Below are 21,162 nucleotides of genomic sequence, written 5' to 3'. Positions count from 1 at the left end.
CGTTGTCAGGAAGGCTTCAGTCATTCCCATATGTGGCTGTATGAACCACTTTCCCTCATAACTAGTAAGGAGTTACATAACAGAGGCAGAAGAACTCACCCTCATTTGTTTGAAAATTGGCTTCTGTTCTCAAGATTTGTTGGGTCATTGCCCTGACATGTATACTTGTTGGTTCATTATGTTTCTATCAAATGGTTAACATGGAGGCCCAGATCCTCAAGGCAATGAGTAGCTTTGGGCCAGTTATTCTCTCACACCATGTCCTACCTCACAAGGTTATTGTGAAGATAAAATGAATTGTACGGGTAGATCTCCGTTGTGCACGCTGCCCTGAGGAAAGTGTGGGATAGAAAATAAAAGAACGGATCAGGCTCAAGGCCTGGGCTGCTTCTGGAAGGTCTTCGGGTTGAAAAGAGAGGCCTCCCTTAGCAAGGAGCTCTGGCCACAGAGAAGCCCTGAAGATCCTCAAACTGGGCTGGGCTCATATGATGGAATGCGGTCTTTCAGGGAACCTGGTCTCAAGCCATTTGGGGCTTTGTAGGTTATACCTAGTTATTTGGATTGTACCTAGGAAGCCTGCCGTGCTGGAGTCAGACACTTCCTAAAACTGTCCCAGGCAGTTGAATGGTTGCAGCGTTCTGAAATTTCTGGACATTCTTCAGACATTCACACAGAGTGTGTTACAGTCCAAATAAGATGCAATTGAGTTGTATTGCCTCACCATAGCCAGATCAAACATCTCTACACCACTGCTCCCATACTGCCAGTTTATTTCATTCCTCTTCCTTGGTCCTTTTACATGCCTTTCTTCCTCCCATAACAGCATCCCTTTCTTACCCCATTCCTTTTTATATTTTCTCTCTCTGTGTGTGTGTGTGTCTAATGATGTTCCTCTTTTATGTCACTTTTATGTCCAATTTCCTTTAACGAGTCTTCCAGCCTCCCCCCTTCCCCCCCCAACCAAAAGGCTATGGCAAAACGGGGGGGGGGGGCAGGCAAGCAAGGGAGAGAGGCCCTGGGCACACCAAATTGTGAAAGAAAGACATTTTGAAAAAAGTTACTCGCCAACAGTATTTCTCTTCTGGATTTTGTATGCAATGCCTGAGCAGATCTGCCCCATAGCTTTAGAAACCTTGAGCGCTGGGTGGTTTCCTCTCTATTGTGGAGCCAGAGAACGGGTGAGGGCGAAGGAGTCAGACCTGCGTGGAGAAATTTGCACTTGTCAGGAGATCAGAGAGGCTCCCAAGAAGGCAGGTGCTGGCCATGCTTGTTCTAGGAGACAGAATACAAAGCCATGCTCTACATTTCCTCTCCACCACCTCCTCAAATGGGAAATAGGAAGCAGATGGGCAAATGCAGGCAAGCATATCTGAAGACAGCCACCACTGAAAAATAGATGGTTGAGCCAGGATTTCAAAAATCCAATTGAGTTAAATTAAGTAAATAACTTGATTTTGAATGGGACACTAAAACAATATTATTCTTTGCTTACTGTGCGAGGAAAACCTTTTATTCAACAGGTGTTAATAGGTTCAAAAAAGAAAAGGGGATTCTCCGTATTTCCAGGGCTGCCCTAATAATAGTGTTCTATGCACCCTGCCAATATTGCATGTGGAGACCCTTTAACCTAGGCCTAGAAATAAATTCAGATTTTTGGTTTGGTTTTTGGCAGAATTTAGGCCACAACTTTATTGATTGTAAATCAAGTGAGTGGTTGCATAGGCTCTGGTTCCAGAGCTGACTCTGGGCGCACCATGAGTCAGCATACAGGTTCACACCTGGGACAGGGTCCTGACTAGCGCCAGGCCTTGATTCCCCCATGTGTGCCCAGGACTCTGGAGAGGGCACAGCCCCTCTTGGGGGAATACCAACCAGAAGTCCCATGGAATCCTTTAAGAGGAATACCCGTGGATAGGGTGGTAAGGGCTCATTCCACCCCTATCAGCGTGAACCAGAGCCTATCCGCCACAAAGAGCGTGCACACACATGCTCCCGCCAACCACTCATTCCTGTAACCAATCCCTTAATCCCTTAGCTATGGAGGACAACCATAAATCATTCCCCTCATCAGACAGATGGACACCGTCCCGTCTGTACAGAGTTGCATTGCGTGGGATGATGTCTGGGTGTCAGATGACCATCCCACCCATTTGGCCACTGCGCTCTGGACGCGTCTTCTGGCCCGCTTGGTGGCAGCTGGGGAATGACTACCTCTCTAAATGTGTCGCGGGAGTAATTGCGAGCAAAATATCTTAATTCTGGGTAAGGCAAGCAGTTCGTATAAGTCCTCTTGTATGCGGGATCGCAGAAGTAAGCCCGGGGTACTTGGCATGTCGTTCTCACTGAGCTGGATCACCATTGCAGTGGGCTGGCCCATTGGGCTTTAGCCCGCAACATTGGGAGAAGCTCTCCCCAAAGCATGCCTCGCCTGGAGATCCAGAACAGCCACACAAGCCCAAGCCTCCGTCCCAGTCCAGACAGCACTGCCCTCTCGCTGGCCCAGTGGATGATGCCGTGACCCACAATCCAGAAATGCATGAGAGGCGGACCTAGAAGGCATGTTAGCAACTGCACCTCAGTGCCATTTCCAGACGTATCCCTTGTACGCTTTGGACCTCCAACGGCCCAGGTCCTTGATCATATCTACTGATAGGCCCATATGCGCCTATATGTTGTAGCTGCCCCAATGCGGAAAGAATGAGGTGCAAATACGAAAACAGGTAGGCCACAAGCGCCGATTGCTTTACACATTACTGCAGCAAATTGCTGGCAGCTCAAGCGTGACCCATCCTCGTGGATGAACAGGGAACCACCCCCAAGTGGGCAAATGGAAAGGTATTTCTTAACATCTTTAATGGGACAGGGACTGGGCTGAAAAGTGGCAGGCAGCCGCATCAGGGCTCCTCTGCCCAACTGATCTGTTTTCGAATTGCACACCATTAAAATCAGCTCGGATTCGGACAATTGGATGTCCTGCAATAACAAGCCCCTAGAAACCTCAGTTTGGGGGATTCCAATACCACCTCACCCACACGCAATCCACCAAAGTAAATGACAGAAAATGCTGTTGCAAAAAGACGTGTCTCGAAGGAGGACCAACAAATAAGCCTCAGCTGCTTACACATGGTGCAAAGCACCTCAAAGCACCATGCTGTACCTGGTGCCCTGGGAGGCTGCAGTCATCCCCAGCCCTCGAGGGCCTTTCATGCAACAAATTTGGCACAAGGGTCCTTTTCGTAAAGGGACTTACAGAAAAATGAAATCGCCAAAGCTTGAATTCGAAGGGACTTGATCGCCCACCCCAATGTGTGCAAATGAGCCAAATATCACAACGCTTGCTGTGTTGTGGGGCAATTAACTGCGGGGCCACCTGTAGGCTGGGCAATAAACGACAGTCAGTCAATCAATCAATCAATCAATCAAAATACTTTATTCGACCGATAGTCAGAAAGGGCAATAAAGGACAAAAAATCCACCCAGGCCTTCTTATAAGACTCAAGGTGGAAGGAGAAATAGATGCCACTACTCCCTGCATGACAATCATTTGCCAAGTTTCCAAAGATGAGGTGGGAAATATTCCGGACACTGCTTGGCAGCCGGGGCCAGCGATCTGAAGCGCTGCATCTGAAAATGGGATAGGGCATTGGCAATGTTATTATTGGCGCCCGGCACGAAACGGGCAGAAAAAACTATGTTGAATCTGAGGCAGCACAGCACAAATGTACTCAGCAGGCAGATTTAGAACAACGTTTCCTAGACTCCTACCCACTCAAACCTCTCTTGTACCTACGATACATTGACGATATTTTTATTATCTGGACACATGGACAACAGACCCTGGAAACCTTCCACCAGACATTCAATGACTTTCACCCCACCATCAACCTAACAATGAACCAATCTATGCAAGAAATACATTTTTTGGACACTACTATAAAAATACAGGATGGACGTATAGACACCACCTTATACAGAAAACCAACTGACCGACAAACATATCTACATGCTTCTAGCTACCATCCCAAACATACCAAACAATCCATCGTATACAGCCAGGCCCTACGTTACAACCGCATCTGTACAACTCTACAGACAGAGAATCTCACCTAAGAGATCTACAGCAAACCTTTTTAGAACTAAAATATCCACCTGATGAAGTTAAACAACAGATCAACAGAGCCAGACTGATACCTAGAGAAAACCTGCTGCAAGACAGACCCAAAAAAGAAAATAACAGAACACCACTAGTCATCACATACAGCTCCCAAGTTAAAACAGTACAACGCATCATCAGAGATCTACAGCCTCTCCTGGACAATGACAGCTCCCTTTCTCAAGCTCTGGGAGGAAGACCTTTCATTGCCTACAGACAGCCACCCAATCTTAAACAACTCCTCACCCACAATAAGACAACCACCAGACTTAACATGGACACTGGTACCAGAGCCTGCAATAAACCCAGATGCCAACTTTGCTGCCACATACACCCGGACAACATCATTACTGGCCCCAACAACATCCAACATACCATCTCAGGACTATTTAATTGCCCATCTTCTAACATTGTGTATACCATCAAATGCCAACAGTGCCCTTCAGCTCTCTATATTGGACAAACAGGCCAAACCCTACGCCAAAGGATAAATGGACATAAATCTGACATCAGGAACCATAAGACAGAGAAACCAGTAGGAGAACACTTCACATTCTATACAAGATCTCAAAGCAGCTGTTTTATTACAGAGAAATTTCAGGAACAGACTGGAAAGCGAAGTTGCTGAATTGGAACTCATTACCAAGCTTAAAACCATGGAGCCACCTGGGATGAATAAAGACATCGGATTCTTATCTCATTATGCATGATCAAGCTTTCTTTAGCGCCTCAGCCCTTGCTCCCCCCCCCAGGACTAATTGCAGTCATCAGCAGTCGTTAACAGCCATCTACAGGTTTACCACTCCCCTCAGCCCATCACCCATTCCCACCCACACCCACCACCCTCTGGGTCTGAAAGGGTCTGAAACTTTGTTTCAAGTGTATCTGAAGAAGTGTGCATGCACACAAAAGCTCATACCAAAATAAAAACTTAGTTGGTCTTTAAGGTGCTACTGACTAGCTTTTGTCTGTTAGTCAACTAAAGGTTCAGTTGTAACTGCAATGTGTTATACGTAGGGCTGTCTCTGAAGACAGTTTGGAAACTTCAGCTGGTGCAGAATTGGGCAGCCAGATTGCTCACCAGGAACATACGACACCCAGGGCAGTCTGGAGCAGGTCGGGCGCCCTGGTGCTGAGGCGTGGAGATCGCTCCGGCGCCCCCGCCCTCGCAGTGTCCTGCCTGGTTTCCGCACAGCTTCGCTGCGCAGCACCCCACCTCCCGGCCCGGCGCCCTGGCGCACCGTGCCACTGGAACCTTACCTAGAGCCGGCCCTGATGACACCAATCCTGGCCTGACTGCACTGGCTGCCAATTCACCTGGTGCCTTCATTTTACATATTTACGCACAAGGCGAAAATGTTCCTCCTCAACCATGCTTTGGGCTGTTTAATATTCTGTAGCCTTTAAAATGTGTTTGTGAGAGGGGGGAATTTAAATTTGATATATCATCATCATTACCATCAAAATCTACTGAATACACACTGTGCAGCAAAATCCTAATTGCAATTACTCAGAAGTAAGTCCTATTGAGTGTAATGTGATTTATTCCTAGGTAAATGTGCATGGTATTGCAACATTAGCCCCCGTTTGTCTGTTGTTGACTCTCCATGACTTGATTTTGTTGTCAGATTACTTGTCTGGTATATTCTAAGATCCTGGTCATGCAAGGATGGGCAGTTCGGCATCACAGACCCCTCTCTGAATTATCTGAATGTCGTGAAGGCAAGGATACTGAACTGAGTTTTCAATACCTTTAAAAAATTTTTAAAGTGGCACAGAGATTTTTATAATTGCAATGTTTTAGAAGGAGAGAGAATGTCTGGAGCAGAGAGATGAAATTCATTCTGCATTTTGGAGAATGTCCAAAAATAACAGTGCAATGATGAAGTGCTGAGCCAACAGCAGGCTTGTGTATGAGACCAGAAGCCCAATGTAATTGTCCCAAGTATCCCAAAAATGCTCTAAGGTTTCCAGGGTGGTGTGTAAAAGATAGCATTTTGGACTTTCCTTTCCTTTTGTCTTCCTATAGTCTGTCCCACAGTCAGTCTTTATTGGCGAAGACTAGGATTCATCACCCCAACAGTACATAGGCCAGACACACAACTATCACAAGCTTTGCCAGCAGGCTAGGTCCAAAGTTTTCTGCACATGGCCGTGAACTTTATTGGAAATTCTGTTTTATTTACTCTTCTCTTTATTTGCTTCTTGACACAGGCCTGGAAAGAGGTCTAACAAAGGCTTTGAAGGAACTGGATGACTACCTGAGAAATCCTCTACCTGAAGAGATAGATGCAAGTAGCACAGAGGTGGAGAAAGTGTCGAAACGCAAGTTCCTGGATGGGGATGAGCTAACTCTGGCCGACTGCAACCTTCTGCCCAAACTTCATGTTGTCAAGGTGAAAATAATTTGTCTTTGGAACAGGCACCTATTTGCCCCCCATTCCCCTCATTGTTTTACATGCTTTGCATTTCCCTGAGCAGTGAGAAGCCTAGGAGAATGAGCACTACATAAATACAGTATTTGGATGGTGACTTGGCTTATTTACAAAAGTACTAGCAAAGCACACTGCAAACACAGCAGATTGTTATAGCTGGCAGCCGAACTGCTAAACCTGCATGAGATCCCCAGGTTCCCTGCCCAAGATCCACAGGTGGGGACCTCCAAGACATGCTAAGCTCACAGCTGATGCTGCTCAAATTCAGTAAGCAGCCTCCATGACTTCTGCCTACACAGGAAGACTCATAGCTGTCAAGTTCTCCCCTTTTTTAAAAAGGGAAATTCCCTTATGCTGAATAGGCTTCCTCGCGAGAAAAGGGAAAACTTGACAGCTATGGGCAGACTGCTCCCTGCAGGAAGATTTCCCCTTGATAAAAGATCTTAACCATTGAGCCCATTAAGGAATATCAGCTGATCACCCTTGATAATTAACAAGCAGTCAGGTTAGCAAAGGATGGTCAGCAGTTCCTTGGTGCTCTGACCACACTCATCTTTCAGTGTCTTACTACTCTGCAGTATCATTTCAATCAGCAGGATCAGTAGAAACCCAATACACTTCTGGTACTTGTTGTTGGGTCAAAATTGTGATGCCAGCAACATAAAAACCACAAGGGCACTTCTAACTGAATTAACATGGCATGCAGTCTAAACATACCCAGCTCCCTCAGAAGTCTTGGTTTCCAGACCCTGGATCATCTTGATCGCCCTCCTCTGCAAATGTTTCAGCTTGTCAATATCCTCCTCAAATTGTGGTGCCGAGAACTGGACATAGCATTCCAGGTGTGGTCTGGCCAAGGCAGAATAGAGTGGGACTATTACTTCCCTTGATTGAGACACTAGACTTCTATAGATGCAGCCTAGATTAGCATTAGCTTTTTCTTCTTCTTTTGCTGCATCACACTGTTGACTCATGTTAAGCTTCTGGTCCACCAAGACCCCGAGATCCTCTTCACATGGACTGCTAGTAAGCCAGCTGTCAGCCACATTAAGCCTTATATTTGTGCATCTAGTTCTTCATACCTAAGTGCATAACCTGGCATTTGTCCCCATTGAAATTCCTTTTTTTAGTTTGGGCCTAGTTCTGCAACCTATTAAGGTCATTTTGAATCCCGGTTCTGTCTTCTGCGGCATTAGTTGCTTCTCCTGGGTTGGTGTTGTCTGCAAATTTAATGAGCATCCCCTCAATTCCAAATCCACCTAACAGTTTCCTCATTCAACCAACATTTTGCCAGCTTCCTCACATGAAGGAACTTGCTTGTTCTTCCTCTTGCTTTCAACATAGCCAAAGAAAGCTTTAAAAAAAATATCTCTTGCAAGCCTGCGCTCGTTTTAAGCTTTGGCCCACCTGTGCTTCCCCCTCAACTGTTGGCTTCTCGTGTATACTCCTCCTTTCTTCCATTTCATATATACACCCTTCTTAAATCTAAGCTCATCCATAAACTCCTTATGCACCAACACTGGTTTCTTTTGATGCCTCCCACTTTTCTTTCTTGTTGGAATTATCTGCATTTAGGCCTTCAGTATTTCTCCTTTTAGAAACCCCCAGTCATCTTAGACGCCCTTCTCTTTGAGTATTTCTGACCATGGGATCTAACCCAGTAGCTCCTTAAGCTTTTCGAAATTGGCCTTCTTAAATTCTTTTCTCCTGCCTCTATATCATGAAACCCAGGAGGACATGATCACTTCCTCCCAAGTTTCCCAATACTCCCACTTTCATGGCAAGGCCCCACGTCCCACAGTTCCCTTATATAATAAACACACATGGACACGGATAATGTTGGTTAATGGGCTAAAATAGGCCACAACTTTATTGGTTACAGATGTGAGCGGTTTGACTTAGGCATTGGGTGACCAGGCTATATCCTGACTCCTGCCCACCTGCAAGGAGTCACACTAAGGGTAAACCACCAGTAGGGGGAACCCTATGACATATGTCAAATCGGGGCACCCCCAGGGTCCCCGATGGGTCGTGGCATGGCCCTAGCCCACAACCAGGCTTTGGACAGGATGCACACCCCTGGACCCTTTTAACAGGATACCCTTATTGAGGAGGGGCAGGCGGAGACTACAACCTCCCCTCCCATCACAAAGGCTTACCCAATGGCAATTGGTCAGCTGGGGGGCGTGACACAGCTGGGAGCCACAGTGATGTGGGCAACATCCCTCCACCCTCCCGCCTGGTCACTGGGAGGTCCCGGGTGCCCTCCTGCAACACCGCCCCCCCGGGGAAGGGGAGCAGACTTTTCCAATTAGTTCTTCCCTGTTTGTGAGGACCAGGTCCAAACTAAATGATCCCCTTGATGCTTCTTCCACCTTCTGGGAAATGAAATTGTCAGCAAGACAATGGAGGAATTTGTTGGACCTTTTATTCTTGGCCAAGTTTGCGTTCCAACAGATATTGGTTGAAGTCTCCCATAACTATTTTATCTTGTGGAGCCAGCCAAGATCTCCTGATCTCACAAGATCTTGGACAGCAGGGGGAGAGGAATTCCATGGGTCATTCAGTCTTTGCACAATTTTGCCTTTACACACACACACACACACACACACACACACCAAAATCATAACTCTCAGGTAAGTTGCAATTATACTGTACTAACAAACTCATTATATAATACTTTAATATTAGACCAGGGGTCCCCAGACTTACCCGCCTTCGGGCCGGTGCCCACTGCGCCGATCGCGCGGAGGGCGGGGGGAGTGCGCGTGCAGTGGGCCGGAGGGTGGGGGAGTGTGCACCAGTGCGCGTGCGCACACCAATTTACTGGCGCGGTGGCGCGCTTCCAGGCCGGAAAAATCGCCGAAAATTGTTTGTGCGCATGCGCATGGGCCTCCCCCGACCCGGAAGTGCACCAGAAATGACCTCTTCTGGGTCGGGAGAGGCCCATACGCATGCGCAGAAACGATTTTCGGCAATATTTTTCAGATCTGAAAGTGCGCCACCACGCAGTGCGCTGTAAGAGCAGGCGGCGGCAGCGGGCGGCGGGGGTCATCGCGGGCCGATTGGGAGGCCAATTGGGCCGCATCTGGCCCGGGGGCCGTAGTCTGGGGAAAGTATTACTGTACTTACTTCTTCATGGTTTCCGCTATATTCTTAATTCCTTTTGTCCATATGTTACAAAACATATTAATAATATTCAAGTATTAAAAGCAGATTTTTGGGGGGTCTTCATTCTAGATTGTAACGAAGAAATATCGAAACTATGAGTTTCCAGCAGAAATGACGGGACTTTGGCGATACCTGAGAAATGCTTATGCTCGGGATGAATTCATCAACACTTGCGCTGCTGACAAAGAAATTGAAATAGCTTATGCTGATGTAGCCAAACGGATTTGATGTACCCAAATCCTAATCAAAATCTATTTCACTGGATGGCTGGAAATAAAGGTATCAGTTCCCCAGAAAAAATGGAAGGTGGCAATGCAGAAGAGGAAACGTTACTTCTGAAATGTGTACTGATTTGCTGGAACAAATTTTATCATTTATGACCAGTGTTTTGAAATCACCATGTTTGATTAAATAACCTCCCGCTAAGAGTACATTCTATAGCTAGAAATTTCAAAGTTAAGTAGAACATGAATGTAAAGAATAATTTGGGTTTGGAGTATTTCTACCTTTTTTCATGAACCCTTGATGTGTTCTATTCAAAAATACACCGTCAATAGCTTTGGAGGAAAAATAGGACTGACAGTAAGAAAGGGGATATTGTCATGCGGGAATTGGAAGCATCTTTAGAAGCGTGTCCTGCCCTCATAGATCAAGGAGACAGTTATAGGAGAAGTCTCATGCTTTGGGGGGAAGCCTGAGTGAATGCTGGTGCAGGTACGTAGATTTGCTCAGCAGAGGTCCCAGCAGTGGGGAAGTAGTGAATGCAATAATTTTCTGTACATTTATGATTCAAAGATATTTGGAGGAGCAATGTTAATACAAAAACAGCCTAGGTAATATTGAAAAGAAACTCAGTACTGCGATGGAATTTAGATATATATTGAATGGCTCTTCACAGCTAACTCACAAGGATCTACAGTATCCTTGCAAACATCTCAGCATGTTAAGAAAAAAAGGAGCATGCAACAGAAATCTGATTCCTCATATGAATGGATAAGAAATGGAGTTCATTCCAGGCACCCCCAAACTGCGGCCCTCCAGATGTTTTGGCCTACAACTCCCATGATCCCTAGCTAAGAGGACCAGTGGTCAGGGATGATGGGAATTGTAGTCCAAAACATCTGGAGGGCTGAAGTTTGGGGGTGCCTGGTATATTCCTAAGTCGTCATTTGGTCTAGAAATCCTGAAAACAGCAGTTTTGTTTTAAAAAGTAATTATTCCCCACTGCCAACACTAGGTTGAAGTTTGGCAGGTATATAACTGCTTCCGAGAGTTGGTAGGTTTCTTTGTGCTCACAGAGGGTAACATCCAACTGCAGCTTCCCACAGGGGCAGCAGATTCTGTGTCCACAAACAGGAATCCCCCTACGTTCTCTCCTACAGCTCCTTGCGGGCTCTTAAAAAACTATTGTGGGGCTTGAAGGACCCTCCAGAGCAGATTGGGGGAAATGGGGGGGAGTGGGGAGTAGCGGGGATCAGAGGAAGGGAAATTCTGCTGTGTCTGTTGACATGAAGTTGGACTTCACCTAAATAGATTTTATGAAATGGATTATTCTGTGCTCAATCTAGCTTTTGTATTAAGAGTTCTGCTTGAAGCCAATGGATATTTTCTTCCATAAATTACTTTAAAACTTTTATTTATTTGTGTTTTGAAATGTAGGTGTTTTAGCTCATAGTTTCTAATATTTTGGAAGGCAAAATGTTTGGCTCTGAATGCGTTGTTCTGCTTTTGTCTCCACTGCAGTTCCTTAAACTACACTTTTTTTAAAAAAGAAAGAAAAGAAGGACACCCAGGGCTCAAAGAGCAGGCAAATGTTACATTTTGTGATCAGGGTTCTTTAGCATTCCCTGGATCTCTTTTGCAGAAACTGTGTTGGCGTGGCAAGGTCCCAAACCCTTCCGAGATGTAAGAATAAAGACACATGAAACCAGTATTTAGGTTAATGGGCTAAAAAAAAGGCCACAACTTTATTGGTTACAGAATGTGAGTGGTATTGGCTTAGGCAATGGAAGCGAACTGACTATATCTGACTCCTGCCCGTCTGCAGGGAGTCTCAGAAGGGTTAACCTCCAGAAGGATTAACCTCCAGTGCTGGAGTAACAGGGGCTGCCAGCACAGTAGCTAAGGCACCCATAGCTCCAACCCCCTGTTACTCCAGCACTGTATATTATAATATACAGGGATGCAAGTGGCACTGTGATCTAAACCACTGAGCCTCATGAGCTTGCCAATCAGAAGGTTGGCAGTTCGAATCCCCATGACGGGATGAGCTCCCGTTGCTCTGTCCTAACTTCTGCCAACCTAGCAGTTGGAAAGCATGTCTGTGCACATAAAAAAATAGGTACCGTTGTGGTGGGGAGGCAAATGGCATTTCTGTGTGCTCTAGTTTCCGTCACAGTGCTCCATGCGCCAGAAGTGGTTTAGTCTTGCTGGCCACATGACCCGGAAGGCTGTCTGTAGACAAACACCGGGTTCCTGGGCCTGAGGCGAGATGAGCGCCACACCCCGTAGTCGCCTTTGACTGGACGGTTAAGTTCAGGGGTCCTTTACCATTATTATTATTATTATTATTATTATTATTATTATTATTATTATTTACTAGCTGGCCCGGCCACACGTTGTTATGGCTCATCCGTGATTCCCCCCACCCTGTCCCGACCCATGACGTATCACGCCCCCTCCTCCCCCCACCCCCGGCTCATCCCTGTGACTGGTCCCACCGTGCCCTGACCTATCCCGTCCCCTCCTCCCCCCAACCCCCACCCAGGCAAGTCAGTACCTCCATTTGGCCTGGTATGTAAATGGGAGCCAAGCTGCTGTTGAGTGGGAAGGTTCTATAGGTGCAGTACCAGTGTAGCTGCCGCTGGGGGCGCTGGTTTGCAACCTGGTTCTTTTCCCAGCATGCATTTTCGTCTGAGTGGTGTGTTTTGAAACATGGGGTTTTTGTTTTTTTACCTGGCACAGGTGTGACATCTGTCTTTGAAAATGGTATGGGGTCACTCTCATATTCGCATGTGACATTGTGTCAAAATTTGAACGCAATCGGTCAAGCGGTTTTGGTGAAAAGTGGATACTAACGGACATGGCCAGTTTTACATATTATTTTAAAATATAGCATATTTTGTGTCTTTGAAATGGAATAGGATATGATAACTTAATATTTTCAGGTTTTTCATGCTTTTAGATTGGAGCTAAGGTACTAAAAAGGGGAATAAACAGTTACTTCTGGTGGGGAGCTGGATTTCTTAAGAGTGACCTACTTAATTCAGTAGGCCTCTGAGGCTTGATAAATAATTGGGAAAATCCCTAATGTGTGCTTGTTGTCAACTTCAAATGGACTTCAGTCAGAATTTCTTTCTGTTCAATTCTGAATGTGAAGTAGTTTGTGTTAATCATGCTAAACATAGTTTATCTACTTTGGCAAAGTGATTTTTTTTAAAAAAAACTTAAATGACAAGACAGACAGTATGGATTAGTAATAACTTTGTTCATAAATTTCTCACAAGATGTAAAGAAAGAGGCAGATCAGAAGGAAAAGTAGCCAACAATGTGGATTTAATCATTGATGTTTCAGAAAATGCAGACCAAATGTCTGTAAAAATGTCCATTGTAGTCAAACATTTCTGAGATATTTGTTTCAAAGACACCAGTACTTCACTAAGTACTTCATTCCTATCTGAGATCCACATTGATTTCCCTCTTAATATTAATTTAGAAACTGCTAAAGGGCACCTTTTTCTAATAGAGTACTTGAGCTGTTGACAATCCGGCGTATCTGTAAAGCCAAGAAGTTACTAGGATTTTTTAATCTGAACCGTAGCAAACACCTCAAGGATTTCCAGAGGGGCAACTGCAGTAGACTGTCATAGCAAAAACAACAGATGCCTCTGATGAAGCAGAGACCACAGAATCAGAGAGCTGGAAGGGGTCCCGAGAATCATCTAGTCCAACCCCCTGCAATGCAGGAATGTGCAGCTGGCCCAAATGGGGATCGAACCTGAAGCCTTGGCGTTATCAGCACCAACTGAGCTATCACAGACTTATCAGAAACTCCATAGTACATCTGTAAAGTCTGTAAGGTGCCACATATTTGAAAAACTGCCAGGTCCACTTCTACTTCTCCATGGTGGCCCCTCTGAATTCTCATTTCACTGCCCCATTGCAGCCTCCCGTACTCCACCCCACTGGCACAGCTCTCCTCACTGCTCTGTGCCAGTGGCTTTCCAGAGAGAATATCTGCAGAGAATCTCTGAAGTAGACAACAGATATCAAGTAGACATTGCTTTGCTTTCTTGGATTTATTCAAAAAATGATGAAAGGAAAGTGTTATAAACTGATGACATATGTAGAGTGATTATGAAAATATGGGACAAATATTGATTATGACTTGTCCCTGAAATATCACCCATATGCTCTGTCCTGCTAAATTTAATATTGCAAGAAATGAAAAGTCTTTGGACTTTCACAAATGCTTAGGATAAGAGATTTACCGTAACTAAAAAACAGTACTGCGCAATACCAATGTGTAGTGAACATGCCTTCAAAATCTGGATTAATAAGACCCCCTTTCAGTACTTGCAAATTAGAATTCTTTTATTAGAATGGAATAGAAGTGAAAATGTTTATAGGGCACTGACAACTTTTGAAAACATATTTTCAGGCAAGATATCACAAAAAGGGTTACCATAGAAAATGTGTCATGAACTATAGTTATAAAAGAAAGCAGCAAGAAGAATCCAGTTGGAATTTATTTGGCAAAAACTTGTCAGAAATATGCACAAATACAACAAAGAAGTTGCTAGATGTTAGATCTATTGGAAATGCGATCTAACATGCACTTCAAAATGGTAATTTAAAAATACATGGTTTTAAGTTAGCTCAAGTTGTTGGCAATGTAAGGAACAGTATACAAGCATAACTCAGATATATTGCAGGTTCCACTCCAGACCACCACAATCAAAGTGAATATCACATTAAAGCCAGTCACACAATTCTTTTGGTTTCCCAGTGCATATAAAAGTTATGCAGTATATTAAGCCCCGCCCTGCCCCACCCCCACCCCCCCCGGCTGCAGGCGTGGGAGGGGTAAAGCCCAGCTCCACCCCCGTGGCCAGAACAGGGGTGGCAGCGGCAGCAAGGGGGGGGCTTCCTTCCCCTGGAAGTGTCTTGGCTGCCTGCAGCTGCACCCGCCTCCTCGTGAGGAGCAATATCTGTGAAGCCCAATAAAGGAAAAAGCAATAAAACAGTGTTTGCCTATACTGCAGAGGCTTTGCACATATTTGGTGGTCATGTAAATATGTAATAGCTTTATGGAAACTTACTGTCATAACTATCAAACGGGTTATAGGGGAAATCATGTGTTTTAAACCTGGAGGGGGGAGAGCTCGGACTCTTTTAAAACTCTATTAAAAAACAGCAACATTGGTGTTTAGTAAACAATTTGTTAATCTGTATTATATCTTGAAAAAATGGACAAAACCAAATTACCTTCTGTGGACAATTGGCTTCAAAATGCTTTGCAAACTTTGGAGATAATAAAAGCTACTCATAAAAGACTTTGGGGGAACAGACATTGTAACTCACAGGCACATGGGAACCATTCCTGCACTTGGGAAAAAATAAATAAATCAATAAATACTAAATTGCCAAGAAATACCAAATATTGTGTGATAGGTTTTCTAGCTGGTAGAAGAGAAACCGCCTGAGTCGTTTGCACAAAGGGTCAGTGGCAGAGTACGCTTTTGGAGGGGTCTGCATTCATTGTTGTTGTTTTTAAAAAGATAATTTAGAAACCTCATTTTCCCTCCTATTAAGCACATAAGCACTGGAGTATTTTCTTTATTTGGCACCTGTGGGCACAGCTCTAATGTAGCCTGTCGTGCAATGCCAAACAGGCTGCCCCAGGTAAATTTCCAGCCCTCCTTATTGCCAACACATGTGCAACCTGGGCTACTGTAGAGCATTGTAAAAGCTTATTTAGAAGCAAAGTAGTGCAGACTGACTACCCATGAGTCAGACCCCATATGGCTGCAGCAGCACAGCCCCTAAATTGGCCTGACATCAGAAACCGCAGGGTGAGAACAGCAGCTCTGAAGGGATGTTTTTGTCACCAGTCATTTTCTATTTATAACAACAGCATAATCCCATTTTATAAGAACACAATAAAGCACAACAGGAGCAGGCATTGTTCTGCTCAAATCGCTTTTCTCATGCGGGTACATTTAAAGCACTTACCCTTTGGCCTCTTGTCTCACTGCACACACCCAACACAAGCAATTAAGGAGCAACAATGCACACCCTGTTGTGTCTGAATGCACAAAACTCACTTGAGGAACAATCTTCTACAAAACATTTTTAGAACATACTGAATTGCTGCTTTTGCCTGTGGTGGTCTGCACTCCACCTTTGCAATCCCTTTGCTAAATTCGCTTGATATTAAGAAAATGGGAGGGGGAATATTTTGGAGATTACTCAGTGGTCTCTCATGTCCCATTGTCACTTGGGGGAAAGGATGAGTGGCTATCTTCTTCTTCTTCTTCTTCTTCTTCTTCTTCTTCTTCTTCTTCTTCTTCTTCTTCTTCTTCTTCTATCACTCGTAGCCGGGTAAGATTGTCTTCCATAAACACGGTTTTAACAATGGGTCCGTAAGTGACTGTGGAGGCCAATTCTGGATCCACAAATCTTTCCACAGTGGGGAGATTGGTTTCCAGGCGAGAGTTGATCATGGTGTGGATTTGCCAAGCGTGCTTTCCTCTTAGCACGTTTCTCCCTTGCGTCCTGAGTTCAAGTGTCGCCAAAGCCCATGACACCTTTGGTAAAGGCTGTTCTCCAACTGGAGCACTCACAGGCCAGTGTTTTCCAGTTGTCAGTGTTTATACTACATTTTTAAAGATTTGCCTTGAGACAGTCTTTAAACCTCTTTTGTTGAACACCAGTATTACACTTTCCATTTTTAAGTTCGGAATAGAGTAGTTGCTTTGGAAGACGATCATCAGGCATCCGCACAACATGACCAGACCAACGAAGTTGATGTTGAAGAATCATTACTTCGACACTGGTGATCTTTGCCTCTTCCAGTACACTGATATTAGTTCACCTGTCTTCCCAAGTGATGTGTAAAAAAAATCAGAGACACTGTTGATGGAATCTTTCAAGGAGTTGGAGATGGCGTTTATAAGTGGTCCATGTTTCACAAGCATATAGTAAGGTTGGTAGTACAATAGCTTTGTAAACAAGCATTTTGGTTTCCCTGTGAATGTCCCAGTCCTGAAACACTTGACGCTTCAATTGGGAGAAAGCTGCGCTTGCAGAGCTCAAGCGATGCTGGATTTCGGCATCAATGTTGGCCCTTGTGGAAAGATAACTGCCTAGGTAGGAGAAGTGATCAACGTTTTCCAACGTTACACCATTGAGTTGGATTTGTGGCGCTGCAGAGGGGTTATTTTGTACTTGTTGGTACAGCACTTTGGTTTTTGGGATGTTGAGTGATAGGCCAAGCTTTTCGTAAGCTTCTGCAAAGATATTTAGGATGGTTTGGAGGTCATCCTCTGAGCATGCTCACACTACGTTGTCATCAGCATACTGAAGCTCTATGACGGAAGTTACACTAACCTTACTTTTTGCTTTCAGCCTGTTCAGATTGAAGAGCTTTCCATCTGTTCAATATATGATTTCTACTCCAGTGGGGAGTTTCCCTTCAACAAAGTGTAGGATCATGGCAATGAAAAAAATGAATAGAGTTGGGACAATAACACAACCCTGTTTAACACCTGATCCCACTGTGAATGGTTCACTTTGAGAGCCATTGTTATCTGCACTTGTTGCTGTCATATTGTCATGGAGGAGCCGAATGATGTTCACAAATTTATCTGAGCAGCTAACTTTCAGATAGACAGTCCACAGGGCATTACAATTTACAGTGTCGAAAGCCTTAGTCAGGTCAATAAACGCCATATACAGGGGTTGGTTTTGCACTCTGCATTTTTCTTGAAGTTGTCAAGCGGTGAAAATCATGTCCACTGTCTCCCTAGAAGGCCGAAAACCATTTTGGGATTCAGGAAAGTTCACCTTGGGTATTGTTACGAGACGGTTTGCGAAGATCCTTGCGAGAATTTTGCCGGCCGCAGCTAATAGAGAAATGTCTCGATAGTTTCCACAATCAGTTCTGTCACCTTTTTTAAAGAGATTGATAATTTTGGCAGCCCTAAAGTCTGATGGGACTACTTCTCTTTCCCAGATTTTTTCGATGAGCTTGTGAAGTTGTGTAAATTCAATTCCACCCATTTTGAAGCTTTTGGCAGGTATTTGCCCATGTCCCATTGTCAATTTGGGGGGGGGGGGAGAGGATGAGTGGCTATAGTATTTCTTAATTATTGTAAAGTATGTGCCTTTGATAAATAATTTTCTTAACGGCTTTAAGCTGGACTGTACGAGGACGTATCCTGAGAGATGCCATTCAAACCAGAAAAGAGAACCTTGAAGCCCAGCATGTTTGCTTCTGTAATAATTTCTTGTAGGCCCAGTATTTGGGTGTAAGAAATGTCCCTTTCAGTTAAGCATAGGGTTCTCTGCTTTTGTGGGCTACACATTTGAACAATGACCGCTCCACACATCAATGGGGCGACTTTTGCGTGGACGCGCGCAGCCCCCTGATCCCAGAGGCGACTCCCTGGTAGTTCAGGCCTCGCATCGCCTTCCCAGGTAGGATGCCAGGGGTCTCCTCCTACCCAAGCCCAGCATCCAATCCTGCCTGGGGAGGTGGTGCCAGGGGATGGCCAGGTAAGGGGAGGGACTGTCCAGCTCACACAGGAGAATTTGAATCTTACCTCCAAGCACCAGTCGGTTCCAGAGCTTCTCCCACCCTCCACACCCTCATTCATGATTTTTTGCAGGTTAACCTTTTCTCTACAGGTTCACAGGCCGCTGTTGAAGGGTCAGAAAGGAATTTTCCTGCATTGGCAGGTTTCGCCTTTCCCATAGCAATACGTCACAACTTTGGCGGTGTCAGGCCTTGGGCGGAATTCTTTGGCGATTTTCCTAGAGGGAGGGGTGTGAGGCAGAGACCTCACCCCCTTTGCGGCAACAAGAGCGGGGTATTTGGGGAAGCCTTGACCATGCCAATAGGCGTCATCACTTCCCCCTTCCAGCGGCGGCGAACAGGGGGCGGGCTCTCTCTACTTGAACATATGTTCTCCAGAGCCAGCCCCAACCCCCATACATGTAGATAACCCCGAAGCCTCCCAGAACCCCAGCTGGGGACTGGGAAGGATAACGCCCAATGCCTGAGCCAAGGTCTCCCTACATCTGAATCTTAATAAAGTTGTGGCCAATTTGAATCCCATAGCACGTTGTTATGTGCCTTGCTGGGGGGGTTGGGGGGGGTTGGGGGACTCCGCCTGTCCGCGCAAAAAGGCAATTTGCTGACATTTCAACTACTCAGAAGAGAAGTTCAAATTAATCAAAATGCAGTCTGAAAAGATAGTATTTATTTCATTGCTGCATCATAAAGATAAACAAAATAAGACGGGCACTTTTTGATTTGACCAGGATAACCTGCAGTGCAGGGAGCTCCGTGTATGGATTGGTCCCTGTGCTGCTACCTCCAAAGTCCAGCTCTGTGGTTCAATATTATATCTTCACCAGGTGGTAATATAACATCCCTTCAGGAAGAGGATGGTGCAGCTTTGAAACTTGCCCCAGAAGTGGGTAGATGTTCAGTTTGGAGCAGCATGTAAATAGTGAAACATTGAAATTGCAACCTACATTCAATGCTGTGCTTTTCAGAGAAACACATATGAATAAGGAATAATTTATTCATTTTATCTGTGGGTTTTGATCCTATTGGGCAATTCTGTCTTGTCAGGACAGTAAAGTCTTTGATTTTTAAGTGATGCAGTCACCTTTAAAATTAATACTACATATTTGTATTTTTGAACTCAGTGTAAGTGTATGACAATGGCAAATAGTCGAATAAAACAATACTATGATACCGGTACGTTTGAAAGACACAACAGAACTTTGCAAAGTTGAGATATTTTATAACACTTTCTCTTGTTCTTGAATAGCACCTGCTGATTTTAATAAAAAGGGGTTTATTTTCTCGTATTAACTAAACAACTGTCTGTCTTATTTAAGCTATTTTTTAAAGTCACGTGTAGCTTTCTTGTTCATTAAACCAGAGTAAAAAATGTCGTCCTGCTTTTGTGACAATGTTCATAGGCCATGAAGTGGGACACTTTTTTTTCCGGAGGTTGCAGAAACTGCATTTTAAGAATGGCTGTAGGAGGGGGAGCATTGTTTAAACAAACAAACAAACAAACAGCACCTTTCTTTAACTCAGTTTCTCCATTCACCATAACTGGCAATGGATCTTCGATTTTGCAGTATCTGGTGGGCTGCAAGTTTATTCCGAAATGAGGGTCTGTTGTAACCAAAGGAAGGAATAGTGACCTATTGACTGCTAATTATTAGAAAGTAAAAATAAAACAATTGTCTTAAAGGAAGTATTATTATTTTTGTAGACACTTTCCTAGTAAGTCACTTATTCCCTGAAAAGCTATTTCATTTTTATCCTGCAATCTCTTTCTTTTCAGCACACTACTGTTGCTTTTTCAGATACCTTTGACCTAGCTTTAAGATAAATGATTGTAGTTTGGAGTTCTTATCAGCAAATCTTTAAAAAGGGTACACTAAACTGAAGAATTCAGGAGTTAGATCATGCAGACTTTTAAAACAGACCATTCTGCCATTCTGCAGATGAGAGCCAGAGTTCTCATCTGCTTAGTGGACTTTGTCCTCTATGCTCCTGGGAAAGAGTTAGCCTAGTTCTACCAATCTTCTACAGCCACTTGGAAATTTGAGGTGGTTTCATGAGGCTTAATTATGGCCAGAGGCCCGAATGACCACCTTTCCGTGCAGTTCCATTTAACTACAAAGTAAAATGATGTGTTGCTACCTTGTGGCTTTCAGTCATCTGACTCCATCCTTGAAATGCAAATGTACTAGAGCAAATGGGATAGAAAGGGGCATACAATGTATAGTTCGTACTGACTTAGAGACAAAATATGACAACTCAGCGTCAGAAGTATATTGGAACCAAAGTTCTGGGCATAATCCACCCTTCCTATTTTGTGCATGCCTTTTCAGCAGATGCCTTTAATTGCTAGCTACTTCTGCAGGCTTTTTTTAAAAAAGGAGCCAGGGAACTTTGGAGTCCCTTTGGCGTACGATGAATCAAAGGGGCCCAGCACTGTTATGACACTTCTTGGCAGGGAACTCAGTTCTGGGAAGAAGAGAGTCCTACCTCCCTTTAGATAAGCACAGAAATCTTAAGCAGATGCTTGAGAGAGAGAAATGGATGCTCTGGCCCATGGAAGTTGTACACTTCTTCCCAAAACTTACATT

The 21,162-nt window shown here is 44.6% G+C and overlaps 1 protein-coding gene across 6 annotated transcripts in view; it reads left to right on the top strand.

Annotated features, from left to right (window-relative positions):
• Nucleotides 1-19,863, top strand: part of CLIC5 (CLIC family member 5) — a 71,601-nt gene extending 51,738 nt beyond the window's left edge. For 3 of the 6 annotated variants that reach the window (XR_004692282.3, XR_015948816.1, XR_015948817.1), the window contains 3 exons: nucleotides 6,368-6,549; nucleotides 9,829-10,038; nucleotides 11,503-19,863. Coding sequence is in view for 3 of the 6 variants with exons in the window: in XM_035110305.3 (XP_034966196.1) it covers nucleotides 6,368-6,549; nucleotides 9,829-9,987 (341 nt within the window). In the remaining 3 variants the exon portion in view is untranslated. Of the gene's footprint in view, nucleotides 1-6,367; nucleotides 6,550-9,828 lie in introns of all 6 variants that reach the window. The other 3 variants (XM_035110305.3, XM_088665502.1, XM_035110306.3) reach the window with 1 other exon arrangement.
• The last annotated feature ends 1,299 nt before the right edge of the window (nucleotides 19,864-21,162 follow it).

The sequence above is a fragment of the Zootoca vivipara genome, chromosome 3 (genome assembly GCF_965207765.1).
Source record: "Zootoca vivipara chromosome 3, rZooViv2.hap1.1, whole genome shotgun sequence".
Lineage (NCBI taxonomy): Eukaryota > Metazoa > Chordata > Lepidosauria > Squamata > Lacertidae > Zootoca > Zootoca vivipara.
Note: the sequence above shows the minus strand (reverse complement) of the source record. Positions and strands in the feature narration are given on the sequence as shown.